The sequence below is a fragment of the Lottia gigantea genome, assembly GCF_000327385.1.
Source record: "Lottia gigantea unplaced genomic scaffold LOTGIsca_23, whole genome shotgun sequence".
Lineage (NCBI taxonomy): Eukaryota > Metazoa > Mollusca > Gastropoda > Lottiidae > Lottia > Lottia gigantea.
Genome location: NW_008708645.1, coordinates 2,134,724 through 2,148,473, shown reverse-complemented (window position 1 = coordinate 2,148,473; position 13,750 = coordinate 2,134,724). Strand labels below are relative to the sequence as shown.

The 13,750-nt window shown below is 35.7% G+C and overlaps 2 protein-coding genes across 2 annotated transcripts; one reads left to right on the top strand and one right to left on the bottom strand.

The window, feature by feature from the left end:
• Nucleotides 1-965: 965 nt before the first annotated feature.
• On the bottom strand, nt 966-4,380 carry LOTGIDRAFT_160122 (hypothetical protein; the record flags this gene model as incomplete). Its single annotated transcript, XM_009055002.1, has 3 exons — nt 966-1,517; nt 3,092-3,328; nt 4,225-4,380. The coding sequence occupies 3 exons, from the start codon at nt 4,378-4,380 to the stop codon at nt 966-968; spliced, it is 945 nt and encodes a 314-aa protein (XP_009053250.1).
• A 2,176-nt stretch (nt 4,381-6,556) lies between these two features.
• Nucleotides 6,557-13,210, top strand: LOTGIDRAFT_160121 (hypothetical protein; the record flags this gene model as incomplete). Its single annotated transcript, XM_009055001.1, has 7 exons — nt 6,557-6,614; nt 9,986-10,138; nt 11,029-11,154; nt 11,595-11,648; nt 12,083-12,244; nt 12,641-12,769; nt 13,089-13,210. The coding sequence occupies 7 exons, from the start codon at nt 6,557-6,559 to the stop codon at nt 13,208-13,210; spliced, it is 804 nt and encodes a 267-aa protein (XP_009053249.1).
• Nucleotides 13,211-13,750: the final 540 nt, after the last annotated feature.

Below are 13,750 nucleotides of genomic sequence, written 5' to 3'. Positions count from 1 at the left end.
GACCGATATGTTATAAAACCATCCACAATGACCTGTGTGGTCAAGTCAGGTTGTAAAAAAATAACGTGGCCATGCCCCCATGACGGTCACAATTCTATTATTATCCGATCAAAAAGTCATTGGTATTTCTCTAATAAATCAATGACCGTTTTTCTCACCGAAAAAAATACAGACGTATAGTACGTCTCCCCATCAAATTCAAAAACATTAAGGCTATATAGCTAAACAGTGTCAGTCGACTTCTAGATAGATCCATGAAGAATGTATAATGCCAGTCGAAATCTAGATACATAATTTGTAGATCCATCAAAACTGTGGAATATTAGCCGACTTGTAGCTGGATCCATCATTGCTATACAAAGTCAGTGGAGAATGTGAGTCGGAATTCCAGAAAGATCCAACAAAGCTATACAATGTCACTTGATCTATCAGATCTGTAGAATGTCAACATCTAGATCGATCCACAAATGCTAGACAATTTCAGTAAATATCTAAATAGATCCAACAATGCTGGAGAATTATCAATATCAGTTGACATCTAGATTGATCCACCAATGCTATACGATATCTATACTATTCTATTCTAACTATTCGCGAAGTCCTTATGTGACACAGCATATTTTGTGATTAGTGACGTTTGGTTTAAGTGGAATTGCAGGAACCACAGACTTCTGATTGAAAATTGGAATGGTACAAATTGATGCTATCAGTCTCCCTGATACACATAAAAATTTGCTGATATGGTCTTTTCTGAAATAATGACGCTCTAAACAGACGTCCAGCTGCCCTGGGTTGTGAGGGTAGTCCCCAAAGTCTCTAGAGAAATTAATGGGTTAGATCTACTCAAGGCAAGTAAACACGGGAAGTCAAAAAGGAACCGTGGATATCAAAACAAAAGGGTACCAAATAGTGCAAAGAGAAAGAAACAAAACAAAGAAATTACAAGAAATTGATAAACTTTACTATTATTCAGAATGTTCATATAATGTCTTCCTGTAAGCACTTAATTCGAACGCAGTATCTCCTGGAGAAGCTATATTAAATTGACGAAAAGCCGACTTGATGAGTTCGATATTCATATCCATTCCGAACATAATACCTGATGTGGCAAAGCTTTTAGTGATTGTGGAAATCTTTTTAAAATGCAAACATAAATGAGCATGAAAATCTTCTATTTTGTCACCGAATATATCAATCTGATAAGCTGTTCCAACTTTACATGGAAAAAAGCTGGCAAGAGTCAATAATCGGATGCTTTCGGGCCTCCTCTGTTTTTCACCGTAGCTTCCGACAACGTATCTTTCTTCGTTGAGAAAATGTTCCAAATTTTCCATTGAAGGTCTATACAATACACAATGAATCCGTACAAATTTCTCCGGAAATAAATAATCACGTGACGGCTTGCAATTCAAGATGGTGGCGAAAAGATCGCGGTCTATTTCCGTTATAACGATGTTGTTTACTGGAGATGATGTGACTTGCAAGTCGCTTATGTTATAATTTACAAGCATTATCATCTGGAATATAAAAGAGGGACAACAATTAATTAAAAAGGCTAAAACACTGTAATCAAAATTTAATGGTCAGAAATATGTACTATTGTATAAAGTTATATATTATCAAAATTCGCATAGTTTGCAACAAACTATGATACCTCAAATCTCGACCAACCGAATTCATAATTTCTAGGCTAATGTACCGTATGTGTACAATCGAAGAGGAAGGTTATGTTAGACAGTTTTCGGGAACGTCCGCATTCAGGAACGTAACTAAATCTAGGCAATTTTACAAAAGAAATGATTAAAAACATGATATTCGCTAAATATATTTGATGTCTACGGTAAAGGCGGTAATCGTTTGCAGTCTACCGAGAGCGTTTCAGTGAAAGGCCTAGCTAACGACAGAAATTTTGTCTCATAGAAAAAAGAGCCTAGGTTTTTAAGATGTACAAACTCCGTAGATTAGACTTCTTAAGAAAATTTCCACGGACAACCAATAGAAAAATAGTTTCTCATTCAATTCAGGGGAGGTAACATAAAATACCATGCAACCGTCAAAACCTCATACCGTTTACACTACAAGATTTTATCTGTTCTAAAAACTGTCCCGAGACCACCTCGCCTCGGTAGTCTCGAATTGGAACTATTCTGAGAACGATCGACCGTTTTCAGTAAAAGGTTTCCATCCGTTCCGTTCTCGGAACTGTTCTGAGAACAGATAGTTTTTATACGCCCCCATTATTGCTCTCACCCATGTTCTTCGGTCCGTCCACAGATCCGTCCACAATTGCTCGTAAACACTCTACAACACACAATTCTTGACGGATTTCGTGAGTTGTTAATAATCGCCCAAGGATGAAGCCTATTGAAAATCAGAAGAATCGAAAAATATTGAGTTATGAGTTATTGCCCTTGTTCTTGAAAACGCGTTCAATTTTCTAGAAGACACAATTCTTGACGGATTTTGATGAAACTTGGTGTGAAAGTTCGTAATCACCCAAGAATGAATCCTATCGAAAATCAGAAAAACATTAAGATGAGTTATTGCCCTTGTTCTTGAAAACACGTTCAATACTATAGCTCGTAAACACTCTTGAAGGCACAATTCTTTACAAATTTTGATGAAACTTTGTGTGAATGTTCGTTTTCACCAAAAGATGAACCCTATCGAAAATCAGAAGAATCGAGAAATATTAAGTATGATTTACTGCCCCTGTTCTTGAGAACGCGTTCAATTTTAAGCTCGTAAACATTCTAAAAGGAATGATCCTTGCCGGATTTTGACAAAACTTGGTTTTATTATTCAGTACCGCACTGAAGGTTGAATATTTGCCTTCTAAAGTTTTCATAAGTTAACAATTGAACACGTTTTCAAAAACAAGAGAAATAACTCATACTCAATATGATACAGTATCGCCCCAAAGAGTTCAAAAGAAGTGTATGACTGAAGGTTGAATATTTCATACTGGTAATTGTTACTGTACTGCTAAATAATTTTATTTAAAATCAAAACTGACAGGGGGGGGGGTATATTACATTGCCTGGCAAGCTTTCTTTATAATGAAAACTGGGTTAATGATTATTATACTTACAATTTTCATGACCAATTTATAGTTTTCTCTGTTAATGTAACTTCTTGACAAGTCGAAATGCTTTTTGTTGATAGTCATTGTTGAATATTTCATGTTCGGTATGGTATAGAGGTCACGCGTCATGTAATCTGAAAGGTCACGGAATACACCTTGACCTTGATGACTTTCTAAAACTCTTCCACCACGTCTCGTAGCTGTTTCTCCACCATCAACTATACTAATCATACCAAAACCGATCTGAAAATACTAAGTTCAATTTAGCATCTTCACAATGTCAAGTTATTACGAACTTCGACTTATATCTTGACTACAATAGCCACCTTTCTTGTATCAGGAAGTTTGTAAATGCAGCGATTTTATTGAATTGCACGTTATCGAATACAGCTAATGGGGGTCCTCGACAGAAAATCTGTAAACCTTAAGCCTTAATGTCGAGAGCTCTGATTGGTTGTATTCCCTAACGTACAATCCAATCAAATCGCTACATTTCGTGATACAAGAAAGGTGGCTATCGCAGATAACGTGTTAGCCAAACAATTAGCTCTAATGTTTAGCGCAGATGTAAAATCTTGAGCGGCATTTTAAAAGATTGGTAGGTATATTATGTGGTCGTGAAAATGTGTAATTCAGTTTTAAGTTGAGAGATCGCTGATAGTGTGTTCCTTACGCTGAACCTCAAACATTGAAAGGTGCAAATCACACTCCGGAGCTCTGTTTCATTCTAAACTCACCAATCGTTTAAGTTGAAATGATTGACCTCATATTACAAGTGGTCTATAAAGCTCTTAAACATATTGACAGGTATATTTTCAAAGATAGTCTAACAAGTTATGACTAGTTATAGTAAAACTATACTGTAACAACTGATAATACATAGGTTATTTTTAGTGTACTGGAAAAAGAGTCTAGTCGTTCGGATGAGACAATAAACCGTGGTCACGTGTGCTACGTTCAAAGATCCCCCGGCAGTTGGAAATCAAAACAGAGCAGGCTTATGCCACTGTCCTGGCAAAATTTCCCCCATAACACCCCCAACGGTGTTTAGTTATTAGGGGCCCGCAACTCTCTGGCGAAGCCAGATTCTTAACTCATTTGTGGTAAATTCATACAACAAAAAGTATACATGTACTTACTATTGTACCATTTTCTTCGCAAACATACCCTCGATATTCTCGAATAACAGAGTCATACATGTGTGGTAAATAGTCTCTGCCGAAGTACAAGTCTGGGGAAAGTGACAAAACACCTTCTCGATCTTCTAGTGTTGCTCTTCTGAATATTTTCTCCATTTTGATAATTTAGTTAATATCAATATCAACTAGTTTTGTTTTCATCAAACCGGATCTGTAGATAACAAAGGCATAAGTGTTTTAGCCTCTTTAAGAGGTGGTTTTCTGGGTAAGTCCAAAAGATAATTGCCTTCTTATCTACAGGCTTCTACAGATGATTTCAATTGATTGTCACAATGGAAAGAGAAAATATACAATTTTCATGGAAAACCTTGTTCTCAAAATTAAAATACGCTCAATTGTCAACTCGAGTAAATCAAACCTATCGAATCACTCCTGCATGGCATCGATTTTGGGAGATACCAGATTTAAAGCTTTGTGCTGAATTTGAATTTGCTTGAGTTTTTTCGACAACTATGATACATTATCTCTTTGATCCTCTTCCAGGCAGATAAATATCAACTTCAAGATCATCTGTCTGAAACTGTAGACAGGGTCAGAAAAAACAAACCAAGTACTAACGATCCGAACAGCAAAACAAAACCCGAAATCCAAAACATCATTTTGACAAAACATTGGTAACAGCAACTGAACTTTTCTCGGAGATTTTCGAACCCTTTGAATGCTCGCTATCGATTCAAAAAGTTGTTTTTTAGTATATTTATATCGAGGATACGAAAAACATCCATTTTCTCCATTCTGACTTCTAGTTTGACGAATACGATTTCTTGACAGGCCGGTCAATGACTATGACGCCAATATAAAGTATGCCATTCAAATCAAATCGTATTTGCGATAGTGGCGTCATAATCCGTGAAGTGGTATCAGTAACTGTTCTACTCTGACGCTTTGAGTTTTCTGTGGGAGTAGATGACAATATGGGCTGCATTATGGGATTTTAATTTGGAAGCGGGAATATAATTTTTGGCCATACCTTACTCTCTTAACCATTGCTTTCTATCATAGTTTACAGGTTCATTTAATCTCTATAGTCGGATTATTTGATAAATAAACATCGAATACAAAAATTATGGTCCAAGTTGGCCACCGTATATGTATATTATATTCTGACCTAAATATGTTTAAAGTCGTCATTGATGCCCCAGTAAAGCTAGTAGGGTAGTAGTGTGCAGTATGTACTCAAGTGTCTGTACACATTATTAGAGAATATTCAGTCTCTACCTACCTTTTTGAATTATTATTGCCTGTTTGAAACACCAGAACTGAGCTTCAACTGTAGGCCTATATTTTTTTTTATCTTAGCTTACTTCCCTAAACAAATATATACGGTTGTTTAATCTATATATAACCTACTGTAGCGTTAACTGAGTCACCTTACGACTCTCAAATAAATGAGGTACAAATGAAATGAAATAAATGGAGTTCTACGTCCTACTTTTCTGCATCATATGGGCTAATGAAGACGGGCAACGCCATGTAGGGTACAATGAGGGAAATTTTGAGCCTTGAAAATGCCTTGGAATGCAGAGATTTGATTGGATTGTACGCCAATGAAATAATAAAACCCTCAACAAAACATCCACTCAAATCTCTACATTTCATACTACAAGAATGGTGGCCATAGCAGTCAAGGTATAAGACGAAGTTCGTAATGCCGAGAAATTGTGAAGTTAAATTTCCAAATGAGACTAAATAGGCGTTTGAAAAAAGTAAGCAGACTCACTGAAAAGGAGCAAGATGTCACCGGAACCAGATACTGATAGCATCAATCAGACGTCTAGGGTTCTTGACGTTATTAATTGCAAAATGTGCTTTATCACATAAGAGATTAATGAAATCATCAAACACCAAGTTTTAGTGGAATTACAGGAAACACAGACGTCTGATTGCAAATTGGAATGGTGCAAATTGATACTGATACTGATACTCTCAGTGTCCCCAATACACAATTTTTTTCAGAAAACCTCTTTACAATCACTTTTAGATCAAAACATCATTTAAGAACCAATGATACTGCGACGATGTTGTTTGATAAACGACAACACAACTTTACTATAATAGAAGGATGGTCATTGTTAGGCCCACTATATCCTTTCAACACCATTATACTGAATAGCAATTGACTAGTTTTGTTTAATTTCTGGGTAGAATCTATTCATAATGTCAACAATTTTTATAGATTTTCAATTTTGCTCATTTCGCTAGCATTATATGTGTATCACATGACACGTTATGTATATTAATGACGCGAGACAGAGATGTATAGATGTGAAGAATGAATTCTGTAATTGTTTTATTTTCGCTGTTAATTTTTAGAGTATATTTTAGTGAAGGTAAGTGTGAACTCTATTTTTCTTGCTATATACAGGAATTTTCATTTACTTAAGGTGTGGGCACACGAGCGGTCTTGGTCGGAAATATTTGTCGCCGAGTAGAGTCTTGAGTAAATTCTCGTTTGTGCCCATGCTTTCACGACAAGATAATCGCATCCCCGACAGGATTTATAATATCAAACATATTAGATAATTGTCTCCGATAGTTTTATCGTCTGCAAAATAGACCGTACATCCAATCAGATTCATTTTCCTTTCTAGTGCATGCTTCGCACGTGATTACCGACACGGTGGAAAACGGCCGACTGGAGATTTTTGTCTCCTCGTGTGCCCGTGATAGTCGGCGAAACTCCTGACAAGGCTCTAGTCGGCAACAAAAATCTCCGACCAAGGCGCTCGTGTGCCGGAACTTTTATCAAAAAACTGAACTGAACTGAGTAGTTCGCATCCAAAATTTGGCGATGATACATGTATTTAAAATTGCCAAAACTGGATTTATCCAAAATATTTGGCATCATGACAATGAAATATATTAAAACATCAAAAGTTTGGAAAAATATGTAGAAAAGAATTATAAAGCTTACAAACCACGGTGGAAAGGTTCCGTGGGGCATTGAAAAGCTAATTCAGGCATTGTTAAAAGGATAGAATGGACATAAAATTTAAAGTCTAAAACTCGGTCAATACGTTTATATATTCATCAGTAGACTTACCAAGTGCCATGACTAAAAAATAGAATCTCTATATAAGACTATATATCCATTAAACTTATAAATTTGTTGAAACAAGCTTCTAATTTTACTGAATTATTACTTAATTAGATTATACTGGGATTCTTTTGTATAGTTTTGACACCAGGTAAGTCCACTGATGATAACAAAGTTTTTAGAGGGAGAGGTGCGACATTTTGAGGATTTTACGAAAATCGCATAATTCCTTTAAAAATACTTCAAACTAGGAATTTCACTCACTTTTCTATGTCTTTTCTATATATCACAGAGTATTTTAAATTCACGAATCGTCATTTTAAAATTCATTCGCGAATAATTCTCGACACATGGATTTGATGGTTCAAATTTCGACGGTGAGCTGTGAACACTTATTGATTCCCCTTTCCGACACTAAAGTATAATTGGTCAAAAAATGCATCTGTCTCTTTATTTGTTTGGTCATTCGTGAGGTAGTATAACTTTAAGGTAAACAAAATTGACTAGAGTTATTTAAAAATAAAAGAAAAACCTAGATAACTAGAAATTCAATGGTCATTATTTAGTGTTTACCAATTTCGTGTCACCGACAACTTGACATTTTGTGAATGTAAATAGTTAGACAACACCATAGCCACGTGAACTTATGTGTTTTTTTTTTAACCCTTTTGATAGACACGTACTATCTCCTTTAATTTTTCAACAGAGTGCGTATTAGCACATAAAATATTCTGTAACAAAATATGCCCTAACAATATTACAGCTATGAGGAACATCGAATAAAAAGTCATTCTGCCTTCCATATTAATTATCCGTCCTGTTTTTCTATATATCTATCGGAGACATCCGTTACCTATGATTATGTGATCATTCCATCATTGTTAAGATTTATGCTGAAGCGGCTTTAGCGTTATTTCTGAATATATTCAAGATGGCTGCGAAAATGGACGAAAACAATCCTGCATGTTATCGTAGATAGTGAACTTGCTTTGAAACATTGTAACTTTATTTTGTAGTATACTACTCCTGAGTTTTATTGTACACTGTTTCAACCATCTACATTGTCATCATCAAGTCGTTTTTAAATAAGTCTCAAAACATTTGTAACACTTATTTTACGCAAAGTCATACAACTAAATATTTACTTGTTTTATTTATTTAACCCCGCCTAATGTCTAATCTTTTTTTAGCAGGCTAATGCCGCTGTCCTGACAAAATTTCCCTCATTGCACCCTGCATGGCGTCGCCCGTCTTCATTAGCCCACATGGTGCAGAAAAGTAGGACGTAAAACTCCATTCATTTCATTTCATTTTTTTCCGCTCATTATTTTGGCGACATTCCCTTGCTTTCATAAATTAATTCTCATGATGATATAATAAACAGACCAAGTAAACATTTAAAGCTATGTGGACCCTCCAAAAAGAATGCCGAGTTCAGTTGCAGAGTGGCACCAGGTGTTTCATGCATGCTTTGTACTTATCAAATAGATTATATAGAGATTGCTTTGTACTTATCAAATAGCTTATATAGAGATTGTTAAGAAGTTTTCTAAATCTTATATCGGTTATACAGATAGCATTATTTTCCACCATTCCAATTTTATATCAGATGTATGTGGTTCTTGCAATTTCACTTAAACTAAACATTTGATGACATCACTAATCGCTAGAAACCTTATGTGTAAAAGCATATTTAGCGATTAGTGACGTCATAAATCGCTTAGTTTTAATGGAATTGCCGGAATCACAGACGTCTGATTGAAAATTGGAATAGTGCAAATCGATGCCATTCATGTCCCAATAAACATTTTAATTTAATTAATACACATAATAGAAAGTCTCTTTACAATCTATTTAAAGGTGGCGTCCTTGATAAAAGTATAATATGATACATAATAATATATGTAGGAAATATCCCATAAAGTTGTTAAGTTTTCAAAAACTTACAAAAATTTCAATTTCAATTTGATAGTATTTTTACGTGAGACTGCATAACTTGAATTAATTTGAATAAGATAAATAGACTCGAATAATGAGATATTGTGAAATTTGTCACTCTATCGAGTTATGACTTAAAATTAAGAACCTCTTTTTATTTGGTGCATACGTTATCTTTGTATTTTAGACTTAGTATATAGAAATTAACCAATCTTTCGTTTTTTATTAGCTTTTATTTCTGATATAGCCACTTCAGTTGGGATCTAACCACATCCCTCTTGAAATTAATCTTTTGACCTCACTCGATGACATCTGCTTTCACCAATCAAATTTCTACCTCTAATTGAAAATCTTAGATGCCTACGTCAATGTCACAATGTCAAGCGAACTTGGTCTTATACAATGACTGCAAAAGCAATCATATTTGTATCACAGAATGTAGCCATTTGATTGGATTGCACTTCAGCGAATACAGCCACCATAGACCTTGACAGACAGACTGTAAATAATATGGTTTCTTGGTTACGGACAAGTTTACTATCGAGGACTGAATTCTCTAACGTACACTCCAGCTAATTCGCTGTATTTACGAACTTTCGTGATACAAGAAAGGTAGCCGTCAAGGTAGAAGACGAAGTTCCTAATAGCTTGCCATTATGAAGATGACCTACGAAAGATTTAGCAAAGTCTATAAACTTCGATTTTATCATATTCATTCATTTTCAGCCCTGAGGTGTTACGATTGCCAGAGTCATAATACAGACGACGAACCCAGTGGATTTTGCCCAAGAAATGGAACAGTTGATGCAACTAAGGCTTATGTAAATGATAAGTGTGATGGTAAATGTTTTACGAAAGGGAACGATATATATAATGATCGTGAGTACAATAAAGGCCATGATTAGCCATTTTCTGGGGTTGATTTCGGCCTTGGAATTTCAAATTGATCTTGGGATATTTGGTTTTATGATGAAATATATTATGGTTTGATCATGCCATGATTGGTTTGGTCATATTGAATTGATCATTGATCGTAACATGATTGGTATAATAAATATTTTACATTGATCATGGGATATTCGGTTTGATCTTTGGTTTTTGGATTGATCTTGGGATCTTGGATTGATCATGGGATCTTATTTTTATCGTGGGTTCTTGGATTGATCATGGGATCTTGGATTGATCATGAGGTCTTTGTTGATCATGGGATCTTGGATTGATCATGGGATCTCGGATTGATCATGGGATCTTATTTTGATCGTGGTATCTTGGATTGATAATGGGATCTTTGTTTGATCATGGGATCTTTGTTTGATCATGGGATCTTATTTTGATCGTGGGATCTCGGATTGATCATGGGATATTATTTTAATCGTAGTATCTTTGATTGATCATGGAATCTTATTTTGATCATGGGATCTTGGTTTGATCATGGGATCTTGGTTTGATCATGGGATCTTGGTTTGATCGTGGGATCTTATTTTGATCATGGGATCTTGGTTTGATCATGGGATCTTGGTTTGATCATGGGATCTTGGTTTGATCATTTGTCTTAATATTGAGATATTTGGTTGGCCGATATAACCTGATAATGGGATATTTTGTTTTCGAAGAAGGAAGGGTTTGATTCTCCCAAATGTACAGGCCTAGGATGGAACCAATGCTTCATTAAGTAATTAGAATAATCGGTCTGGGCTTGATTCTAGAGTTTGGTAGTGGGATAATTTCTTTAATCAGTAAGAATGACCATGATATATTTGGTTTTTAAGACGCTGGACGTGGTTGTACAACGGGTTTCTCTCTACCAAGTCCCTTACCAGATGATGGTTGTTATATATATGGTCTTGATACATGGTGTATATGCAGCAATGATACATGTAATGGACAGCCTATGGGTAAGAAATAATCATGATCAAACATGATTTAAATGCGTAATGTCCCTATGACACTTGAACAATTTTTGTCGCCGAAATTCCGCGCAATTGGTCGTAGTGATATCGATGCAGCGCAGCGCAGCGTTGTGGCTTGTTCGCACACTGTACACGAATAAGTAAGGCATTGTGTACACAATGCAAAACCAACAAATATCCTGCATTGGCACAAACTGCGACAATTTTTGCGCCGAGTTTGCGCAGTGTTTACGAATAGGTCATATCGCTCTAGGTTTAAGCATCCCACAATTCAAAGTCGATATTTAGACGGGGATTGTGGTTGAAATAAACTTCAGCTGTACCCGAACTAGTTATAAATCTTTTTAGATTACCGATCGACCAAAAATATAACGGAACGAAATACAATTTTAATTATTATGATATCAACTTTTTCATATATACAGGAGAAGGGTCGGAAGAACTGGATGCCCACCTTCGGAAAGCAATCCTAAGTCAAGGTAAGGTAGTTACTTCATTGTCTAGTGGTGAAATACCAAGTCTTTTTCATCCAGTCGGTTTTCAAGTTCGGTTTTGTTTGTAGCCTAACTAAATATACGATTGAAGTCATTGAAGGTGTCAATAATCTTTCCAATTCTAGTGCACATTGTGATGGAAATGTTATTGAAGATAGCAGCAATATTTGTGTTGAATTTCAATTTCGAATTTTGAAATAGTCAAAGCTACCTAGATTTGAGTACCAGGATTATAAAGCACATATTGAGTGCACTACTATTAAATGTCTACAAGAGTTCGGTGCAGTATTTCATTTTACCAATCAAGTAGGCCTATACTTATATTATTTCAAAGGTACCCCAAAGATATTTTGTAACTCTAGAAGATTTTGTTGATTATTCTGATTGAGGTGTACCCAATATACGAATTCGTATTTCAGGTGCCAAAGACGGGATTATGAAATGTTTTAATTGTATAAATTACGATGCTAAAGGTCAACATTACAGTCAATGTCCGAAATATGGCACTGTTAGTTTGAGTGCTTGGAAGATGAACTGTACTGGACATTGTTACACTAGAAGTGATGACCTGGATCCAAGAAGTAGGTAGATCTACTGGAATCCTGGAAGTGAAATCTGGAATACTCCAAAGTCATAACTATTGTATTCTCATTGTAGTCTGTGTCACCGAGTTTACACAGCTGCAACGAAAGCACTTGTGTCAACTTTGGGACAAGAATTCTGCTAGTTACACTCACGGAAATTAACGAACATTAGCGAAGGCTCAACTCACGGAAACAACCGAACATTGACAAAGGTTGAGCCAAATGCGACGAAAGATGTATCCATAGCCTAAACTGTTGATACCTTCTGTCCTTTTGTCCTACCACAGGGGCTAGCTGCATTAACCGACCCAATGTAAAATTGGTATTGCTGTATACTTGTTTTTTTTTATCTCGTCTTTGCCAGTAAATTTCAACTAAATCATTCTTTTCTAGAGGTGTATAGAGGTTGTACAGATACATTACCATCTCTGGCTTCCATGCCTCCTGTCGATGGTTGCTATACATACTATCTAGAAACTTGGTGTGTCTGTAAAACATATTTGTGTAATGGCGGTCCAATTGGTAAGTAACCGTTTATAGAGACAAAGGTGGTTCGTCGGCCTTTTTGTCATTGGTTTAAAAAAAAGGAGGGGGGGGGGGGAGATATCGAAACTATTTACATCATATATCATATATACATCATTTCAAGTGTCAGACGTCAATGTTTCCTGCAATTCCACAACACTTAGGTTTATGGGAATTGCAGGACCCACAGACGTCTGATTGAAAATTGGAATGGTGCAAATTGATGCTATCAGTATCCCTTATGCACATAAAACTTTAGAAAGCCTCTTTAAAATTCCTTTACAATCCCTTTAATTTGTTAGTCGTTCTATTACAGGAGTTGGTACTGTCGAGTTGGATGCTCATATTGTAGAAAACGCAATGTCTGTGATTACTGTAAATAGTTTGTTTTTGAAATGTTTGGGTGTTATTGTATTCGTACTGCGTTGGGCTTTTTAACCCTGAAATCTGATTTTATACTTCATGTATTTCGAATAGAGAATGAATTGTGTATCTGAAAGTGAACACCAGAACAAACAAGACAACCTTAGTCAAATCTGGGGAAACATCTTGACAATTCAGGATCCCAAAGAATGGTTAAGGCAAGTGTGTTTGTGTGGTGAAACATGTCCTCTGTTCGCAAGGTCAGCCTGAATGTGTATGGGGATGTTTAGCGTTTTGATTTCTATAGACTAATTCTCCTGATATATAATTTATCTCGGCGCGTTTGATTAAGTTTGGATAAAACAGCTCATATGGAATGGAGGTTTTCAATGGGAGTACAAATATGGAACAGATTAAAAAGCAGTTGTGTTAATGAGGAATATATCCGAATTAATCCGATTAACATATGTCAATAACATAGGATGGTATCATATGGTTTTGAATTTTATACAACTAAACCCATGCTCGTCCTGTTAGGAACTGGAAACAACAAACGGTAATGGGATCATTATGGGTTTAAGCATAAAGTACAATTTCATTTTAATGCGTTCCATT